Source organism: Psilocybe cubensis, chromosome 11 (assembly GCF_017499595.1).
Source record: "Psilocybe cubensis strain MGC-MH-2018 chromosome 11, whole genome shotgun sequence".
NCBI lineage: Eukaryota > Fungi > Basidiomycota > Agaricomycetes > Agaricales > Agrocybaceae > Psilocybe > Psilocybe cubensis.
This window is the reverse complement of record NC_063009.1, coordinates 320,660-342,008: the sequence shown is the minus strand read 5'-3', so window position 1 is coordinate 342,008 and position 21,349 is coordinate 320,660. Positions and strand designations below refer to the sequence as shown.

General features: G+C 44.9%; 7 protein-coding genes across 7 annotated transcripts; 2 read left to right on the top strand and 5 right to left on the bottom strand.

Annotated features, from left to right (window-relative positions):
* Nucleotides 1-4,526: 4,526 nt before the first annotated feature.
* On the bottom strand, nt 4,527-5,448 carry JR316_0011280 (uncharacterized protein; the record flags this gene model as incomplete). The annotated part of the gene is made up of 2 exons (XM_047896937.1): nt 4,527-5,270; nt 5,326-5,448. The coding sequence occupies 2 exons, from the start codon at nt 5,446-5,448 to the stop codon at nt 4,527-4,529; spliced, it is 867 nt and encodes a 288-aa protein (XP_047743346.1).
* A 561-nt stretch (nt 5,449-6,009) lies between these two features.
* On the bottom strand, nt 6,010-6,456 carry JR316_0011279 (uncharacterized protein; the record flags this gene model as incomplete). Its single annotated transcript, XM_047896936.1, has 3 exons — nt 6,010-6,118; nt 6,175-6,359; nt 6,415-6,456. 3 exons carry the CDS (start codon nt 6,454-6,456, stop codon nt 6,010-6,012), a joined length of 336 nt encoding a protein of 111 aa, XP_047743345.1.
* Nucleotides 6,457-8,632: 2,176 nt separating this feature from the next.
* On the top strand, nt 8,633-10,269 carry JR316_0011278 (Endo-1,4-beta-xylanase D; the record flags this gene model as incomplete). The annotated part of the gene is made up of 5 exons (XM_047896935.1): nt 8,633-9,019; nt 9,073-9,222; nt 9,282-9,716; nt 9,783-10,190; nt 10,252-10,269. The coding sequence occupies 5 exons, from the start codon at nt 8,633-8,635 to the stop codon at nt 10,267-10,269; spliced, it is 1,398 nt and encodes a 465-aa protein (XP_047743344.1).
* A 1,437-nt stretch (nt 10,270-11,706) lies between these two features.
* On the bottom strand, nt 11,707-12,154 carry JR316_0011277 (Fruiting body protein SC3; the record flags this gene model as incomplete). The annotated part of the gene is made up of 3 exons (XM_047896934.1): nt 11,707-11,753; nt 11,819-11,856; nt 11,913-12,154. The coding sequence occupies 3 exons, from the start codon at nt 12,152-12,154 to the stop codon at nt 11,707-11,709; spliced, it is 327 nt and encodes a 108-aa protein (XP_047743343.1).
* Nucleotides 12,155-13,649: 1,495 nt separating this feature from the next.
* On the top strand, nt 13,650-14,816 carry JR316_0011276 (uncharacterized protein; the record flags this gene model as incomplete). Its single annotated transcript, XM_047896933.1, has 2 exons — nt 13,650-14,588; nt 14,802-14,816. 2 exons carry the CDS (start codon nt 13,650-13,652, stop codon nt 14,814-14,816), a joined length of 954 nt encoding a protein of 317 aa, XP_047743342.1.
* Nucleotides 14,817-15,223: 407 nt separating this feature from the next.
* JR316_0011275 (uncharacterized protein) lies at nt 15,224-16,388 on the bottom strand (the record flags this gene model as incomplete). Its single annotated transcript, XM_047896932.1, has 7 exons — nt 15,224-15,248; nt 15,317-15,327; nt 15,409-15,458; nt 15,526-15,694; nt 15,747-15,832; nt 15,883-16,056; nt 16,127-16,388. 7 exons carry the CDS (start codon nt 16,386-16,388, stop codon nt 15,224-15,226), a joined length of 777 nt encoding a protein of 258 aa, XP_047743341.1.
* A 377-nt stretch (nt 16,389-16,765) lies between these two features.
* Nucleotides 16,766-17,710, bottom strand: JR316_0011274 (uncharacterized protein; the record flags this gene model as incomplete). Its single annotated transcript, XM_047896931.1, has 4 exons — nt 16,766-17,119; nt 17,168-17,494; nt 17,557-17,624; nt 17,686-17,710. The coding sequence occupies 4 exons, from the start codon at nt 17,708-17,710 to the stop codon at nt 16,766-16,768; spliced, it is 774 nt and encodes a 257-aa protein (XP_047743340.1).
* Between the last annotated feature and the right edge of the window lie 3,639 nt (nt 17,711-21,349).

The following is a 21,349-nucleotide window of genomic DNA, read 5'->3' as shown; positions in this document are numbered from 1 at the left end:
AAGCATTTTAATAAACAAGGACACAGTGTTTTTAGAACGTCACGGACCATGAAAGACCTCCTAGCATCTGCCCCCATGTCGATTTTTAAGCCTCAAGTTTAACAGGTTATGTGATGGGACAACTCACATATGCTTTGGTGGTTGATTTTGGATGACTTGCGATTGCCTGGAAACAAATGGTCAAACAATGTTCAAAGTATCGCCTTTGCGATTCCAGAGAAATCGTACTCGTTGCCAGTACCCCTGGTCGCAGAAGATTCCCGAGAATCCACTCAGAATCGTCGCAGCTCCAAAGACTAGACCTTGATTACTCTTCATAGTCAAGTAGCTTCCATCTTGATTCCCTATGACTGGACTTTGACGACCAGCCGTGACAAGAAGGTTATAAAATCCTGACACCCCATCCGTCGCCGGAGAAGTGCCGCTGGAAGTATCGTCAGAAACTGCATTAAAGGATTGCATGCATTGCTTACAAGGTTCTGAATAGAAACTGCAACACGTTAGTCACTCTACGCAAAAGGATTTTTGAAGAGGACTCACGATATATATGATAATGAAAAGAATAAGGGTGTGACTCCAATCACAGACAAATGTAGCTCTAAGTCCCCTGTTCGATGATTAACATTAAAGTCCCTAAAGCTTTGACAAACCGGATTCGTACCCAACAATCACATAAACAGCGATTCCAATGGGAAGAAGGAAGCATGCAGCGACTGATTATTTTGAAGTTAGAGAACGTTGGAAGAATGGAGTCGTTGGATCAAGAACGAACGGATATTCATGCCAGTCAGTGCATTAACCGTTGCGGCGCCTCCGACTATTTCCATTCAGCGTTTCATTGTGGGTAGAAAAAATAGTGAACACGAACGGAGCAATGATCCACACACAACCATGATACATAGGAACGCATAAAAAGTGAACAACAAGTGGGGGCCTGTGCCAAATCGAACTTTCACTATCTACAGTTCTTGTTTGGACCAATAAATGTTTACAATTCATAAGACAAAGCTCACCTCTAGAAAAGTGTGTGCCCCATTGGCATTCATTTTAACTTTTGCGGCGACCATCCCAAATATGGCTAGTTGAATTGTCCCGCCAACACCGTACCACCTTTTTAACATAGATCAACATGAGAAATCGAGGGATGGTTCAATTGCACGTACCATGGGCCACTGACTCCAAATGTGTAGGCAGCAGTGCTTGACTGGAGCAAGGTTGCACTCCACGTCCAAGCACTGACACTGAAAATGGATTTAGACTTCTATTTCACTCGAAAATAGCATTACAACGCACATGCCACAACACACCAAGCCAGGCTGAGAAATACACGTCACTCTTGAGTTTGCATGACGACTTGGACGATGCTCACTTTCACGTTCCTGGATGCGGTCTGAATGGTGTCAATAATCATGGCATGTCGTTCCACGTAATGAATGTCCCACCGTAAACTCTTCAGAGGCTTTTGGAGAGGTGTTGGTAAAGCGAGTTTGTAGAAACGTGAGACAAAGCATCACGAAAGCGAAAAAAAATCCGACGCCTGTGGTATTCGTGAATATTCAGAACAGGGATTTTCTGGAGGTATAGGAGTTCCAAACCGATGACCACGCCATATCCTACACTTTGATCTAACAAGATGTTGAAACGTCAGGTCCGCGGGTGACGATGGAAAAACCGAAGTCAGCGCTCGCACCTAGGAGTGGCTTAAAGTCCGATGGCATTTCGACTGCAGGATGGAGAGCGTAAAGGGGAGCCAGGAGGGTTCTTATCACACATATTTGCTCGCAGATAAGCCTGGGTAAGGATGTGAATATTTTTGGTGGGAACAAAAATATCCGGACGATATCCACAAATCGTGCACGATATATCTTGAATGACAGTCTCCCACTGACTTAACCTGCGATACAAAAAGAATGTGTTCCCACTAGGAGTATTTCCATTACGCCTTTATCGTACTCCATCGCGCGCATTTCCAGTGAAGAATACAGGATAGCTCGAAAATGTGGTGATGGAGTTCAATCAATGCCAGTGGCCAATGCGGGTCGAACCAAGGTCGAACATAATTTTGAACTTTTTGCATGAGATTCTTTGTGTATTGTTGTGGCCGATGGCAAGCATCACGCGGACTTTAAATTAAATTAAATCGGACGTCCGATCCGACTGTTGCCCAAGGAAGGGCGCCCCTCAATTCTATGCAGTTTCCTCCGTGGAGCGTTCGGAATCCATCATAAGGAACAGTGTTGTGGAAATAGAACGTTGATGTACAGTTGAGCCCTTCAGTAAGTCAATGAATTTTACTAAAGTATTTCTCAGGCATCTTTTCTTCAATTTCTGCCAGTGGTATTTAATTGAATGGGCACTGTGGACTTCCGTACACATCAATCTCTCTTGGATCGACATTCTCACCGGAGAAGCAATATTGACGGTCCAATTTCAGTAGCACTCCGGCTAATAAATGAGAAGGATCATCGTTATTCGATTTGATGAAGCGATGCGAATTTTCGTAGGCCAAGTACCATGATGTGATGAGCTATGGGAGTTGATTAACAAAGTCATTCTTTTGGGAAACTCGTCACACAGCTCCAGCGCCCATACTTGCAATACTCGTATACATAAAAATAAACACATCATGATCATGATTTGAATTATACTTAGAAGGTGGAGACCAGTCCAAATTAGTCAAACTCAACGGTCGTTATAAAGAGGAAATTTTGTTCTGATGTCTCTCTCGCCAACATGTCAATTTCTGCATCGAGTGAAGCCTTTATTCAGGGTCAGAGAGTCATACAATTCTCTACAGCTACTCAGCGTTCGTGAGCAATCATACCTCTCATTAAGTCGCTTATAACGTCGTCACCTTAGTCTGCGCAATTGCACTTGCTATTTATGATTATGGTAGGCCCATTAATTACCCAACATCCATCTTACCGATGTCAGCTCATTGAATTTATTGATCCCCATCTCAGTTATTACGTTCGAGCAGGAGGTATTCAGCGCAATCCTTGCAACGTGGTTGATTTGTTTAATTCGATGCGGATCCCATTCAACAGAGATTATTTCTATGGGTAAAAATACATCTATCACTTGTGTACTATACTGACTTTCTGTTGACGGATCTGTCAGAAAACGCGCTTCCACTCTGTCAAACTATTCCTCATTGTAGTAAGTGGGACACCAAAATAAGTGGACACAAGACTCAAGCGCTCCAGAATCGTTACTATGTTGTCTTATCCAGCATGTAAGTTTCTGTCATGTTAATACCCCATATATGATTAGATCATAGCCCCTAATATAGCTATGTAATATACGGTAATATGGGATGATTCAATGTTCTAAAATCAAAAGACACGGATACTGATCATGATAATAGTGCTATGCTTTCGTGATGAAGATGATAAGGTGAAAACGATGGTCAACAACTTTGAGCAATGACTCATCTTTTTTTTAGTTGTAGGCTATCTTTATTCCTCAAGCTTGAAAACAAGAAATTATGATTAACATCTTCCCATACGTTGCTGTTTTTCTCAGTTGTGAGTGTTTTATGCTTCTCGTAAGTGGGAAAAGGCTAACAATGCTGAAGGCAGCCATTTTCTACTCCTAGAATCATGGGGACCCGTTGTAGTATCAGCAACTACCCAAGGCAAGCGTCAGTTTTTAACTTGGAAGATGTCACTGGACTCAACATTATGAGTACAGCGATCTTACAGCTCCGAGTGTACATGCTCTATTCAAAGAGCAAAAAAGTTCTTGCTTTCATGGTTCCTTGCTACCTCCTGTCACTGGCTGGGTCAGTAGCGGTTGTGACCGTATCATATAAACAAGAACTTTCGGGTAGAGTCGGGTCAAGTCACCTTTTGGAATAAAGGCATAATTAATACCTCCTTTAGAACATGCCTTGATCGCATTGCCCTTTGAAGGGGCACATTTCTGTGGCATATCAAAATTTCCCTCTTTGTCCCTCGCATATTGGCTGGTGGGGATGGCCTTTGAGTTCCTTCTATGTGCAATGGTCATCAAACAGGCAATTGCTCATTACAAGCAATGCGGCGGATCGCGATATTCTACTGGTGTACGCCTTGTCGATGTACTTGTTGGACACTCTGTGATTTACTTCTTAGCGTAAGTCTTCTTCTTGCTATTTCATCGTCCGAATGTATCTGACGAATATACTACTATATCAGCATTACCTTAATATGCACTATTTGCACAATAGTTTGGCTAACCGACCTGGTATGTATTTACTTCAAGATTGTCGTGCTCATTTCAATAACCGTTGTAATGTTACAGCCATATATCACTGGACCTTTGTCATTTTATGTGGCGATAACAACAGTTACATGTAGCCGTATGGTTTTCCATGTACACGGAGTGGCCAACGACGACGTGGTACTATCCGAAGGCAGATAACCAGCGTAATTAGCGTAGATTTCAACAGTGATTGAAAGGGTGAAGCAGATTAAATTAAGCAAGAAGTAGGGGTATCGAATAGATGTCAAATACTAGTGATCAGTGTCATCATTGCGCTATCGTTAATTCGAAGGTCCAATTGCCCCTGGCACAACATCGGCATCCTCGACAAAGCGTCCTCTGTCAGCTTGAGCAGACCGTGATGAATTGGGAGCTATATTCTTTCCCTTTGACTTGCGGGAACCAAATAGGCTGAAACCAGACGATCCTGACCTCGCAGGAACGCTGTTTACTGGAGCATTGGACATCTGACCATCCAATATTTCATCGGACAAAGAGTTCTTCATCTCATCTCCCGACATCCCAGCGCCCGGTTTGACCTGCTCCACATCCTGGGGGCTCATAGGGGCGACGGGTGCAGTGGCTTTCTGCCTTCCCTTCAAGGTCCCGAACCACCCCTTCTTCGCTTCTTCCTCGGCAACGCCACCCATCTTGATAAACTCTTCCCCTCTAATCCTCAAAAACTCCTCGACTAGAGCTACATTGCGCGAGTTGGCCTTGAAAGCCCCGACAAAGACGTCCCCAGCGACAGGAACAAACCCCACCCCTGCGCTAACGGCGTTGTTGACCATCATCCGGCGCAGCAGCCAGTTTGGGAGCTCTAGCTTGCGCGCAGGCTTGACGATGAGAAGGTAGTTGAGACTGATGTCGGCGACGTCGCCAACCAGTGGAATCATTCCGATAATAAATGTCCACCCAAAGCGAAGACCACAGAATGAGAACCCTTTGTCCAGGTAGTGTGCCCGAGACATGAGCTTCTTCAAAATTTTAGCGTCTCTTTTCGAGAGGCCTGGTGGGATGGCACGCTGCCATTCTGTGTTTAATGAAAGGTCTATGGCAAAAAAATAGTCGCGTACACACCTTTCTTCGCTTCTGCTTTCCTCTTTCATTGGTGTAGAATTCGTATAAAGGGTCCTGAGGCGCGTATTGCTCAAGGTGCTTGGCGAAGAGTTCTTTTCCGGCTTTGTTTAATAGTGTAGTCATGATGTGCAAGAGATAGTGATAGTAGGTACTAATAGGAGAAGAATATAGCCATGAGGTGGGGTAAGAGTCGTCACTGCGGCGAACTTGCAGTCAAGAACCGTTCCAGAGGAGAATGAGTTGATGTCATATCCACATCGATCAGAACATACTCCCGCGTGGATCGGTCCTGAGAACGTCATATATATACTATTAATAGGCATGCTTTGTAACAATGTCCCACGCCTTATCTGGAGTTGGACTTTAAGAAATTGGGACAGGTTATGCGCTGCATGCCAAGCTGCCTGCTGTCCAGACATTGAGCACTATGTTCACCATTATTTTATGTTCCTCGAACACGTCGCACTTTACGAGCCGTTCTTAGCACGGAATTGGGTTCCAGTACTGCCTCACGTTGTAGGTATCAAAATTTTGATGATATCTCAATTTTGACAGGCAGGAATGCATATTTAGAGTTTATTACTTAGAACATGAAGGGCAACTTTGGTATTAGTACCTATATCTGCTAGATGCTTGATACATCTACTCAAGAGTTTCCACCTTCAGATATTGTAAGGTGTATAATTAGTTGTGGAAGCATTGGAAAGAAGATATAGCGTCATTGATGCCCGAAGGCAAGCTCGAAAAGCCTGGATTGACTGCCGTGTAGGTCAGTCCTTGACAGTTATTGTCACTTTAAAAAATCGTAGTTAGCATAGAGAATCTGAGAAAGACTTGTGTTAAACTAACGTGTAAGTAATACAAATAAACCCGGAGTCAGGCCCGAAGCTTGAGATCGTGTCTTGGAACGGGGACACAAAGTTTATGCATTCGTCGACGTTGAATGCGACGTTTGCACATATTCCTGTGAAATTATTGTCTGTGCAGACAAAAAGGTGTCCATCGACCTGGGCAGAGTCTGGAGAGCTCGTATTCTTCCAGGCAAATGTTATTTAGCAAATGTCGAAAGAGATTTAAAGATACCCTTACCTCAACACTATCAACAGCAGGAGCAGCTCCAACTGCAAGCATAGAAGTTGATAAAGAAATTAATGCAAGGATGCTCTTGAAGTACATTGTTGAATAGATGCTAAAGCTTTGATGAGAGAAACAAGTGGGTCGTCCTGAAGAAAATGACTGGGTATTACCCTCTTTTAAATGAATGGCGTGTGATTCCACCAAGCCTACGTGTATCTATTCAAGGATCACCGTTAGACTATCGGCCAGATTATGAAGTTCCCGAAGCTGACATATTATCAATCCAGATTCAACTCCACATGGGCGTTGAGACGTAAGCGCCCATATTCAAAGTAACTTTCAATACTTTGTCTCATAACAATACTTTACCAATGTAACCATACAGCTTCCATAACCTTCAACAAGGAAAAAGACCAGCTGGGTCAGAACGGACAGTAGGTACTACCAGTCGCAGAACTCCAGTTCAAAGTAATTGAAAAGGTATTCCGTCGAACCCCGGTGCTCATTCCCGATATTGGCGGTAGCAGAATCACTTCTTCAAGACATAAATTTCAAAAGCGTACTGGGAAATACCGGCAAAGCAGCTCCTATGTGTTATTTATATCCCATGACATAGATGATCTTCGTCAAGGATTTTCCAGATCCGCGAAGAGCGGTGGTATGTAAAAAACCAAATAATCCTGTAATGACCTACTCTTTCCACTAATTCTCTTTGATCCTGGTCCTCGACCACTCAGCCCTGCGTAGTGGTTGCAATGATGATAGTGACTATTAAATACTAAACACCAACTCCGTTTCTTAATTCGCCCAGATGCCTAACAGTCGTCATATTTGTCTCACCTGAGGCAGTACTTCTCGAAATTATGCTTTGGTGGTCGGAAGTATGTATTCTGCGAGACAACCTGATGTCCATGTTATTAAGGGATAATTTCTATAGGGGAAATTACAAACCTCTATGGATTCCCAACATAACCAGTGGGATATGTCAACTTTTTTGTCATATCAAGGCAACCTCTAGTCCTCAATTTTTACCACCCACCTTCTTTTAGCTAGTTCTATCTTGCCCTGCCTAAAATTTTATTCAAGAACTTTGCTACGGAAGGACGTCGCACCGTCCTCAAGTTCTGCTTTTGGCCAAATTACTCAGGAGCGCACATATTTTATATGTAATTTTGTATGGTTGATGGCCTTATTTGCGATACACTAAAAGCTTTTTACTGGACGCATGGACATACCCCATGACCCACAATACCCTACTGCAACCACATGTGTGACGGCTAAGATCAACCAACAATCCACAACTTATTGGCATACAGTGTAACTCTCTGACATTCTTTATTAATTCTTGTCAGTTTTCTCCACAATGAATGTCTCGTTACTAGGGCTTGGAAAAACCATTCGGATGGCGTTCCCAGCATTTTTTGTCTATTTTTAAAATCTTGTCGCTATAAATATAGACAACAATTTGTTGTCACACAATCGCGTACCCTGTATTCCCATCCATTCCCACCACGCACTGACAGCTCATCCCGGAGAATGAGCCAGCGCAAGTCATACGTGGTGGATTAGAGACAGTCAGGCTGATCTTCGGGTAAAGAGAAGAGTGAACAACACTGCTCCTTACTACTGACATCGCCATTATTCGGACCGCAAGTGCACGGATCCAAAAGCCAGGTGTCATGAACAGTTGAGAAGGTCAGACGCACTGGCTGTTGATATCGTTATACTTAGCTGGATGCTCTCCTGATGCCTTCACGTCACGCATCCGAGCGTCTAAATGCTTTCAGCATCGCCAGAAAATGAAAATGGACCACCTAAAGCATTGCTCACATCTGTAGCACCCAAGTTCTGATGGGATATCCGGGGTAAAAGAGTGAGCGTCTACAGCCTTCTGCGTCGGTTCCGGATGATTCAGACACTGATGTGGTACCAGAGACTGGAAATAGACTACTTCCAACAAATTCCGATAAAATGACCTGTAGTATTGAAGGGACGAGCTAAAAATATCGTTGCCATCTTGCAAGTCAGGTGTACGTAGCCCTTTGTCTCCTCTCGCAGAATTGTCGCAGATTTCGTCGGGAAATAGATTTCAATTCAGAATGCAGCTGAGTAGTCGTGGCATTGAAAATTTTTGGAGGTCCTCCTATGTCTCCGTCAAGGCACCTTTGGAGGCTATAAAAGTTGAGTCTGCTCTACCCAATCTTTAGCTAACTTTCCAGTGCACTTCAAAATGTTCAAGTCGTTTGTGGTCTTATCAGTCCTAGCAGCTCCTGCTCTCTGCCAAACGGCAGTATCCCTTCTGGTCGACTTCGATGGATACCAGAAATCGGGCACACTCAACTTGCGCTCCACCCTCCAGAGTGTTTCTACCCGCAAGGGTCAACCCTTCATGTTTGGATCCACGTACGACACCTACGAATCCAATCAAAGCTTCAGCTCGAGCGTCTTCAGCACATTCTTCAACCACGTCGTTGCAGAGAACGGCTGCAAATGGGATGCAACTGAGCCAAGCCGTGGTACCCCTGACTTAGGAGAATGTCAGGCAGTTCAGTCTTTTGCCTCCAAGAATGGCGCAAGCTTCCGTGGCCACAACACTTTCTGGCACTCCCAGACTCCTGTAGGTCATGTTTTTATACATAAAGTAAATATAATACTCATTTCAATATCAAGTCCTGGCTCCCGGGAGGCATTTCTGCTTCTGACCTCGTCAACAATGTCATTCCCCAACACGTCCAACAGACTATTCAAGGAATGGGTTCATCCGTTACCTCTTGGGATGTAGTCAACGAGATTGTAGGAGACGGTGTTTCCAACGGAATGGTGAGAGAATTTACATGGGCCATCAATATACTGTTATTCTGACTTTAAGTATTTTTCAGAGCGCACTTCAATGTGTGCAGAACAAGAAGGTTTGGCCGACCCAGACCTCCGATGGTTCTAGCACCACCCTTGTGACCGACCTGTCCTTCGTCCATGCTGCATTCACCACTGCACTTAAGTACGCCGGCTCCAACACTCGCCTCGCCATTAACGACTACAACACTGGCGGAAACGATGCTAAGACCGCCTGTGTTCTTGCTGTCCTTGCAGACATCAACGCCAATGCTGGCATTCCATACAACCGCCTCGCAGTTGGATTCCAATCCCACATCTCTGCAACCGGATTCACCTCCAAGTCTGCTCTCTCTGCCACTTTTGCTAAGCTCGCTCAGCTCGGTGCCACTGCTATGATCACTGAGCTCGATATTTCTCTTCCATCTGCAAGCAGTGGCTACGAGCGTCTGCAGGCTGCTATCTGGGGTGACTACCTCGATGTACGCCTAAAATTCCTGTGCCATGATTTTCCACTGACTAACTCAAATTATTCCCTCTTCCTCTAGGCTTGCCTCTACGCCTCCAACTGTAACGAGTTCATCAACTGGGACCCGCGTGACGACATGTCCTGGCTCGGAACCTCGGCCGCCGGAACCCTCTTCGACTCCAGCGGAAACCCCAAGATCGCAGCTTACGAAGTCCAGGCTCGTCTCCAACGTTTCGCCGCCGGAGAACCTATGCTCTGCGCTACCGCTCAAGGCACTGGTTCTTGCATGGCCTCTGGACCAAGCGGCTCGACTAGCTCCAGCCCAACTTCCACCACCACCAAGCCCTCTTCTACTAGCGCTCCACCCACCAGCTCTTCCCCAGCTAGCGGTGCGACTCAAGCTCACTACGGCCAGTGCGGTGGAATTGGCTGGACTGGACCTACAGTCTGCGCTTCCCCATACACATGCCAGGTCTCGAACCCATACGTATGTCTCTTATGTCGTTCGTCTGATATGAACCATACTAATCATCATCCCACGTTTTCAGTACAGCCAATGCTTGTAAATACTCTGATAACCAGAAATTCCGAAAATTTATTTTCATGTCGAAATACGGCGTGTTATTTCCAGACGTTGAACAATATAACAAAATTTTATTCATATTTTTGTCAATCAGACTTTAAGGTTAACACCGTATTGAACTGTGAACTCTTGGGCATTCTTATTCAAGTACAACTCAAGCACCCTGTTCTATTACTCTACTTGTGAGGCCAGAAGCATTAGAGAACAAAGAATGGTTTATCCCTGTGTGAATCGAATGGATCAGGCTCCGGAAACCTCCCGCTTTACCGGAAGTTTTCTGACTGTGGCTCTCAAATCTACGAAACCGGACATACACGCCGGACAAAAATGCTGACCAGTTAGCCTGGGTATTGTCCTGACCAGTGACGTGACTAGTACCGTGACCTATTACATAGTGTCACACATATGTTGTCACGCTAATTCATTATTAGTAGGCTCGACAGTAAATGGCAAATTACTTGATTGTCTTGCGTTGTAATTTAGTGCGGAGTAAGAAGAAATATTAAACAATCAAGTAATATGTTAAGTACTGTAAAACCTCTAATAATGAATTAGCGTGACAATATATGTGTGACACTATGAAATTGATCACGGTACTAGTCACGTCACTGGTCAGGACAACACCCAGGCTAACTGGTCACACGCCGGACAAAAATGCTGACCAGTTAGCCTGGGTGTTGTCCTGACCAGTGACGTGACTAGTACCGTGACCAATTACATAGTGTCACACATATGTTGTCACGCTAAGTCATTGTTAGTAGGCTCAACAGTAAATAACATATTACTTGATTGTTTAATATTTCTTCTTACTCCGCATTGAGTTCCAACGCAAGACAATCAAGCAATTTGCCATTTACTGTCGAACCTACTAATAATGAATTAGCGTGACAACATTTATGTGACACTATGTAATTGGTCACGGTACTAGTCACCCCACTGGTCAGGACAACACCCAGGCTAACTGGTCAGCATTTTTGTCCGGCGTGTCAGCATTTTTGTCCGGCGTGATACCTTCTCAGGGGTACTTCCAAAAATGTAAATTTTGACGCCTCAGCGCTTCAGCACCGACAGAATTGCATAATCGACAATTCAGGCATCACATCCGCCAGGTCCGGACTTGAATGGTCAGCCCTGCGGCATCCTTTAATCCGTTAGAATCCGGATAAACCCCTAGGGTGGCTTTCCGCGACCTACTGTATCTCTTCATATGCAAAGAAAGTGGTTAGTGTAATCATCCACGAATTCTTGACAATGACGAAAATTAAATGGTCTTGGAAAGATGTGTATAATCGTGGCAAAAAAGATTTACAAGACACGAAATACAATAAATGGAAAGAAAACTAGTCATCTGGATACTAGATAATCGCGAGGTCTCCATTCCATGTTCATCTTTCTAACGGACAGCATATTGATAAGTTGCTCAAAGGTTGAGGTCGACGGGGGAGCAACCAAGCGCGACCAGGCCGCCTACATAATAAACATGAGTATAAAAGCAGTTTAACCATAAAATTTTGAGTAAAAAAGTGTCATACCGAAGCTGTTATTGGTGCAGCAGACGGGTTGAGCGGTGCTATATACATGTACGTTAGACATGATAAATATTAGAAAGAGTTGATAGCCACTGACCAGGAGTTTCCGCCGATACCAATGACACTGATGGGGCTGCAGTTGACACCAACGAGGGCGGTGACGTCTTGAACGACGATGCCCAAAAGGCCGAGGATCTTGGAAATGGCATCACTGTTGGCGGTGCCGGTGCTGTTGCAGCATTGGAGACCACCGGTGTTGCATTGACTGGCGGGGGATCCTGTGGCGGCAGCAAGGGTAGCACCGAGTGCGACGGTAGCAGCGAGGGTCTTGAATTGCATGTTTAAGTGTGTTAACTGAACTGTGAGGATTGTTCGAGCTGAAGAAAGACTGGCGAACACAGACGCCTCTTTATACTTTGCGAGAGGCCAGGTTCGCACTATGTTGTGTTGCTCTTTGTGTGGACAGGGACGCATGCGATACCCTTAGGCGCTGATATGTCATAATTAATTTGTATATTTCTGGTATGTTTATCTCGCGAAACTCTGAGGGAAGCCTGGCATTCCCATGTCAAGTGGGGCTCTTGTTTTTGTTGTGGAGTTGAAAATAATGGGATGAAAACGAAGATACAGCGTCCCATCAGCATCGTACAAGGTCGATGATGTAGTGTGGGTAGTACATAGAAATATGCAGTCAGTGTTTGCGTCATCTCATTGATTGACAAGCGATATCATTACAGAATGGGGTGATAGTAACATAAAGGTTTAGATAGCCTGTCACTGCGTACCTGGCCCCCAGTATCGTTCAAGTATACAACCAAACATGATATGCACGGGTGGCTGTAAGAAAATATGCATATGGAGTACCAATGCCTCCCCACCATGGCCATTTACTTTGAAAAAAGTCGCCATTGATAGTGCTACAGTCTTTAAAGCTGTTTTTGGTAGTGGCGCCGAATGGCCCTTAAATTTTGAAATTTTACAGTAAGCAATCGGACGGAGTGACCAGCCTTTCAGGGAGGAGAGACATCGGTTTACGTATCATGTCTACATCGAGTACTGGCCAATCTTTTCATTTTTGAGGATGTGTTTCCTAAAATTAAATACAAGTTACTAACGTGAAGCACTGCGGGTTAAAGGCTCAATGTTCAACGTCGAGACTTTATACAAGAGCACCGGTTTGACACCTGCCTCTAGTCCGTGAGTTTCCTCGTTACTTCATGTGGTAAAGTCACCAGGAATACTAAGCCTTCCGAGAACTTACGCTGAAATTTTATAGCAATGATTAGAATGATTATTATACCTGATGCTATCGCTTCAATTTCTACTTTAGCAAATACGTGAAACAATTATAATGATGCTTCCTGCCCGCGGCTTTCCAATATTTCAGACTCCGCTTTTTGCTCCCGCTTGGACGATGACCGACACTTCACTTACAACCCCCATGAACGTCCATCGACGCCGACGACTGCGAAGACGGAAGATATGCCAACAGTGAAACTAGTAGTAATAGGGTCATCAGGAGTTGGAAAAACAAGCCTTAGAGGAAAGGTGAGTGATCAATTTTCTAACGGCCTCGGGTAACTTATAATCACCAGTACATCTCGGGTCGATTTTCGAATGGATACAGGGCTACAATAGGAGCGGACTTCATTACAAAGGTTCTCCCACATCCTACACAACCAGACCAGTCAGTCACTCTGCAAATTTGGGTCCATATATTCTGTTTTGGCTGTGGTAAATGCCAGGCTAATACCTTTTCCAGGACACAGCGGGACAGGAGCGATTTTCGAGTCTCTCAACGGCGTTTTTTCGAGGCGCAGATGCAGCCCTTCTCATGTTCGACGTGAACGCTCCGGAGACCATGTTGGCGATGAAGAAATGGTGGGCAGACTTTTGTGATCGCGCACCGGTGGCAAACGATGCCGACATGAATGATTACTGCTGTGTCGTGGTCGGGAACAAGATTGACATGGTAGGGAAGGGTGGTGGGGACAATGTTGTATCAGAGTCGGAGGCGTTGGAGTTTCTGGATGAGTTAGTTCCGCCTTCTGATATCAGCATCCTACCTCCGAGTATTTCCAGCAGGTCGCCGCAATTCCCGACTCCAAGTTCAAGCTTCTCTTCCACCAACATCAGCACGCGTACTCCGTCTATCGCAATTGCTCCCCAACCTCGCACCCATCATCATACACGTGAATCCTCGCACTCCCCAAAACATCAACTGTCAAAGTCAAGGTCTCGCTCCTCCTCGCGATTCTACTCTGGGACCATGACTACAACACATACCACTCTCACAATATACCATACCCCATCATCATCATATTATCAGTCTGCGCGGTCCTCCCCAGAACCTTGGTCTAGTTCGGTTTCCAATTCTAGTCTCAGTGAAGTCGAGACTATAAGTCCCTCAGGGAGCGTGCGGCGGCGCAGCACAACTATTCTCTCGTCTAATAGCACGAGCTCTGGAAGCGCGCCGACCATTACCCCCAGCCTTTACGCACGCGAGAGTGCTGCAGCCGCGGGGGTATCTACACCTTCTGTCTCTCCTCTCATTCCGTCCTCAACACCCATACCCCCTGAGCGCGGACCCAAGCTTTTTTTCACCTCTGCCAAGACCGGCGAAGGCGTGGCGGACGTCTTTGAGTATATCGCACAGCGCGTGGTGCGTCGTTGGGAATATGAAGAATGGGTCGAAGCGCGAACAATGCATTTTCGTGAAGCAAGTTCTGCTAATGAAACGGTTCGCTTAGGATCAGAAAACAGAACGAAAAAGGTATGGGGAGGTTGTTGCAATTGACGGTCGGATGGTCGCAGCCAATAGATTTGTCTTGAAGAATACACAGCAATACCCCAACTATCCTGCCAGGCTGACAATTTATTTAGTATTTAAATACTCGTTTTTTTGATAATTTCTTTTGAAGGTTGTTTTTCTTACCGCTCAGTTATTCGATTTTTAAGGTGTAGTTTTTTCAAATGTTTGCAATAGGTATCATACTTGTAATGTCGTCACGAACTTCATGTAACGGGGGGAACCTCTTATCTAATGATGGGTATTTGGCAATGATGTCGGTGCTGGGTTAATCAAGCTGATTGAAGATAGAAATAGCTGGATTCATACGACATAATACACTAGCAATTACACAAGTTAGCTATATATAAAGTCATGCATCAATACAACATTGTCCAAGTCTCTTTGTGGGAGAACATTCAAATCGGCAATTGTTTTTAATGTTGTTTTATCAGCACTATGTGCTGTCACATTTCCCAGTTCACGCAACCTACTGGGGCCTTCGACGGCAATATTAACCCACCAATTTTTTTGACCATCCAACCCATTTGCGGCAATATACATCGCCTCGCACTTTGAAAGGGTCATTTCAAACATGATCCTAATGTAGAGCTTGGAAGTCATGTTAAGAACATCCACTCTGCTCTAAACCAATGAGGAAAAAACACTATCATGAATGGTACATTCAAACCACAAACAAGTGGAGACCATACCTTGTGTGGCTCTTCAGATTTCATTCTGTTTCTCCTACCGGGAGTAGTACTGGGTGGATTGATTTGATTATTTTCTGGTGGTGGCGTGCCACGGCGAGATGGCGACTCGTCTTCTTCCGATTTCGAATCATTAGTACCGACGCTATCAGATAATGTAGCATCAGGCTCGTAAACCTGGATTCGGGAAACCAATGTTTCATCCTACTCACTGGGATCAACCAATAACTTTACCAATTCACCGATGCCTAATCCTAAAGATTGTTGAGGGTGATTGAATTTATTCTGGAGTTCGTTCAGTGGTTCTGAGCAAGATGACTTAGATCCGCGATTGCCCATTTCGTTTGCAATTTCATCCAACACACAATGTGAAGTCGGAATCTAGGTGAGATTAATCAGACATAGTGAAGAAGATAAATCATAGTGCCAGTACCTCTCTTCGAAGCAATTTTAATTTTGAGAAATTGTATATAGTGCTATACACGTCCCCTGATAGCTGGTTGTCACAGGCGTTTGTGTCTGGAATGGATAAAGCTTCTGATTTAATATACGCAGAACTCGCAACATACCATCCAGTGAGTCATATGTATCGTTCTCACTTCTCTTTATATTCTCAAGAACCCCCGCCAGATGCGCCACAAATCCATTTCGTTTTGCGACACTCGGTGTGTGAAGCTTGAAATTGGTATGGCGATGGTGCTGAGCCAGTAAATGCACTCCTTGAGGTCGCGCAGGTTCAAACGCTTCGAGAATTCCGTAAGCCATCATGATTACTTGACGATTAAAGAGAATGTTCGTTTTGAACGAGCTTACTGGCATTAGTATAGAACTTGTGTTTGTTCTCTTTAATTACCGTCGGCCTTTGCAAGAGGTAATCGGCCTCTACGAACGTTGCTAAACATTGAACAAGAATTTCACTCGCTCGTGCTATGTCGGTGATCCCAGTTTGGCCCTTCTCTACACTAGTATTGGAACCAGGATCCTGAGTTCCTGTCGAAATACAGGTCGGGTCGCAATCCATGACGTCCAGAATAAGGGTATAAGCTCTGTCGTCTTGAAGAGCAGCACTACCCATGGTATAGCATGGATGGATTTGAGCGTCGTGGCAGGTCAGTATAGAACCTATGGTCCTGGGATTTTCTAGTCTTATCTGATGAAGTACCTCTGTATTCATGTTGATGACTCACACAGTTTTTACACACAGGTGCAACGAGGTGGCCTGTTATCGATGATATAGGCCTCCCATATGGAGTCAGAACATTGTCCCAGAGAATAAATATATATCCAGTGCGCTCCAGAACATATAACTTTGGATGCTTACGCTGCATGTTACAGGTTCCGAGTATTTTATGATCTAATGTGACCATCATTCAACGCCGACGATTCTCCTACAGAGGACAAGCTTGACACAGTTGTGTTACAACTTTGAAGTTTACTTATACAAAAAAGCATCTACTGTTGCGCCTTCAACAAATTGTAGCAAGCTTCCAGGAGATGATTATCACTGTGATAAGCCTGCAAGTCGGGTTCACGAGGCTGGTACAGATGGTTCAGTGCTGTCCAAATTTCCTCTAGTTTGGCGGTGTAGGCATCCGAAATGTACCCTCGACGAAGATCTCGGTAATCTTTCACAGCTTTTATCAACGCCATCGCCCGCGAAGCGTCGACATTAGGCGCTTTCGACCGTAAATCTTCCTCTGACATCTCTCTGATGTCCTCCCATGATGCACCGATTTGGTTTGATAACTTTTTGTGGACATTGTCCTGTAGTTTTCGGAGCGACGTCAGTTGTAAAGCACGGACAAACTGGAATCCAAGTCAGCACAAGCTACCGAAAAAACTTTCTAAACTCACTGGAGCAATGCCTTTGTTGAATTCGGCTATCACTTCGTCCGAGCGTTTCTTCGCTTCAAGGATACGTTGCTCGGCTTTTTTCTCCGCTTCATCAGCGCGTTTCTTCTCTTCAAGGATACGTTGCTCGGCTTTTTTCTTCTCTTCAAGGATACGTTGTTTGGCTTTTTTCTCCGCTTCATCAGCGCGTTTCTTCTCTTCAAGGATGCGTTGTTGTTGTGCATCCTCTCGCTCCTTTATCACACGTTTCCTCTTCGTAACATAATCGCGAATCCTCTCGAATCTTTCCTTCTCAGGCAGCTTAAGTATTTGATTCATCTCCGATAATTTCTGAAAAGGCATACGATCGCATCAGTTACGTATGTGATAGGTGGGCAATAGAAAACGCAAACAGCTTGTAAAATCTTCATTGTTTGTTCATTACAGAACAGTGCCGTCTCTTCTTCTCCTGATGAAACATCTATATAGAGATGGTATGGAGATGAAAAAAACCAGACAGTGGTCAAAGTACTAATGCGTACCTTTTAAGTTACGTTCAGCCAACATTTGTGATTGGTCGTGATTCATGTTCCTCCTATATTCCAGTTCTTGCTTTTGCTCCTGTTGTTGAACAATCTCGGCTTCGATAAATGAACTCTATAGTTCAAGAATGGGTAGGGTAGGGTGGTGACTTCGGTGCCGGGTCCTAATTTGCTTACGTCGGAGTCAGACTTCGAACATCCAACCTAAAGTCCATTGTATGGTTATATTTGGTTCATTAGTGCGTGGCGTGGAAAACTATTATGTTAATATGTTCTCCGCTTGTCGGAGGAAATAGGGAGTTGCAGAAGTGTTTGAATACGATGCTGAATGCATCGCTGGGCGTTGGGAATATTAAGAGAGCTGTATAAAAAAATATTTCACTAACGAGACCATTCACTTGGGCACGGAAAGTATAAAGAAAAAGATCTCGGGGGTTTTGTACTGGTTATGTTTTGAAGTTTGAACCAACATCAATCGGAACAGCTCGGATCTCGCGGATAAGAATCGGACCTTAAATTCTTGTGATGGCTTGATGGACTTCAGCTCAGTTTCTCTAACCACTCCATCACGCGCGGGAGACAAGAATCTACCATGGCCATATGCACTCGGGATATTCATCATGGTCGTACATTCTGTGCTCTGGGAAATGCATTCATCAGAGCACCTCGGTGACTAGAACACAAGGACTGAGTTCAGAACAGTGATGCTCGAACGCCGAGTGTTGGCTGAGGAGTACTATTTGGAAATTGGAAGGAGGTACCTTTGTAATTTTTATGCTCAGTCACCATATCAATTAGGGTCTAGTCTCATAAACTATGGCTCTCTGTGGAGACGTACAATACCATGAATTTTTCGCTTCAATCAAGTAAGTCTCTTGCAAGTTATTTTATTAATAGGACCAAGACAATGATACGCATCTCACACCCCCATCAACTTTAGCCGGGGTGGGACCATCGAAGTGACTTAGGTCGACATTATTCAATCCCGAGGCCGATTTATACATAGGTTGGAGTATCCCCACTTAAGTGCTTTACGGGTTTGTGTTCGAGATTTGACGGGCCATTCAACTTTTCTTTACTGCTGTCGCTCAATCGTCCTCGTTATGTCCGAAGAGGATCCACTAATTCATGAACTTCGAATTGTCAAGCTTGTCACGGTGAGTTTAAGCGCCTTTGCTGCACGGAGGAAAAGCGTTGACATATATGCTTGCAGTATTTCAATGGTTAGTCAATATTTCGTAACAAAGGCCAATTGATTTTTTTAAATTGGCATCGTAGTGGGGGCAGTCACTTTGTTCCTCTGGGACTACTTAATCACACTTGGGATGGAAATCGAGTTTGTGTGGCCATCGAAATGGACTGTGATGAAGGCGTTGTATCTCTTCCAGCGCTACATGCCGTTTGTCGACACGGTCTTACTTGGTTTATATCGTAAGCCAATTTTTACATCCCTTTCGAAGATATGGCATTCCATGTCACCTTTATACTCAGATGACTTGGCCACCCTCAGTCCTGGTCAATGCAAAACATTATATATTACCATTGGGTGTGAGTTATTTCATGATGTAATAGTATCTTTGATGACCAGGACGTCTACGACAGCATTGATGGTCTTTTCTTCGGCCATATCAGAGAGTAGGTCTTCAAGTTTCAAGATTTGGTCATCACGCAGTTAAATCGTCTTCGAAAATGATACAGTAATCATGACACTACGAGCGTGGGCGGTGTGGTACCGAGACCGACGTCTGGCCATCATACTTCCAATTCTTTTCGTCATCGTGTGGGCGCCAGACTTTGGGCTCCTTCCTCTCTTCCTAAGATCGTTAAAGTGTAAGTTACATTTTAGGATTCTGGATTGTTCTCTGACAGGTAAGGTTATAGTTGCAGAGCGTCCATATCCAGATTTTCAAGGCTGTATGGTGATGCAAGCCGATCAATTGTTGATATATGTGTGGGCAATTTTTATGATTTGGGATGCTTGTAAGAGTCCCGTTAAATTTGAATGGATGCATATCTGAGCCAACTTCGTACTTTCCACAGTCGTGCTCGTCCTCATGATCATTCCTGGAATTAGCGCATGCAAGCAATTTGACTTCAAATTATTTTATCCGTGCCGGATTAACCATGTCCTCAAACAGATCGAACGGGAGGGAACTCGGCCCTAATGAATGTAATTTATCGGGACGGTGAGCTACAACGTTCTTCGTCCTCCCACCATTGTGCTTCCCTGATACATATTCAGGTGTTGTTTATTATTTTTATCTATTCTGTGAGTCACATGAAGCGCCCAACGACATCGCATCGCATCGAATTACGCACACACTGACGTTACGGCTGCAGTACTGTCCAGCCTAAACATCATTGTGATCAAAGCATTACCTGTGAGCGATTTATTTCCGTCAAAATTTTTTCTTGAGTACTCTTCTAAATGACGCTTTACAGGCGACGTATCAGCAACTTCTTATAACGTACGTTTCTTCAAACGGTCCGTTTGCTCAGACATGGTGCTAAACGCCACGCATCTCATCAGCGTCGCGCGAAGCATCCATTCCATGCTTACAAGCCGAGTGGTCTTGAACATTCGTGTCTTCAGCAAAGCAACTGTTGGTTGGTCAGATGGTCTGACCGACCTTGACAATCGAATAGAGACTCATCCCCACCAATACCAAGACGACATGGACCGAGCCAATGGGCTCAGAAGGATGGTGTTTCGGGGAAATTAACCACTGCTCAAAATGAACCTTGAAATAAAACGCTAGGATTTTTTGCAGATAATTAATTAATAACAAGCCGTCCCTAAAAGTTCATTCATACAACCCTTCGATAAGTAAAAAGAACGCAGATAGCAGGGTGTGAAGATTAAGAAGATTAAAGTTGGAAGACAGTCACATCATCGATGAAGGACCACGCGGGAGCAGCGCCACCGTGGAAGGCAAGGATATCGTTTCCTTGGGCGGTGACGGTAACCTGGAAGATCTCGAAGTTGGCGAATCCTGGGTGGATCGTGGTTTGGACAACACCGTTCCAGACAACGTCGATGAAAGCAGCAGCCTCCTGGGCGGGGGGTGCGAAGGAGCTGGCTTGGAAGAACGTGATCTGGTATTGCTTTCCGGCAACGGTTGCCAATGGTTTGGCTACAGTAAGAGTTCCCGGGTCGGAGTCAGCGCCAGTGGCAGAACCGAGGAGAGCGACAGCGTTGCCGTTGTGGGCGAAGGGCTGGAAGAAGAAGATGGTAGCATCAAGAGAGCCTCCAGCGGGGCTGGTGCCGATCCAGTTGGCGGATTGAGTGTCGAAGCAGAAGTCGTCACACTCGTTGAAGCCTTCGAATCCACCATCGATGACGAAGTTCTTGCGCTTGTATCCACGTGAGAAGGTGACCTTGAGGTCGCCCTGGCCAGTGTTGACGGCAGAGGACTCATCAGCGACAAGGAAGTACTATGAACGGCCGTGTGAGTTGCTTCTATTTACAGAATTTATATAGGCCGGACGTACCATGCTGCAAGTATAGGTGGTCGGGTTTCCGTTGACAACTGCACGCCAGATGTTGAAGTATTGGCAGGCACCGCCTTGGCCATCGGCTCCGCGAGTGTTGCATTGTTGGGCGCAAGCATTGACATCGTATCTGTCGAGGAAAGCAAAGCCCATGTACTGCAGGGATTGGAAG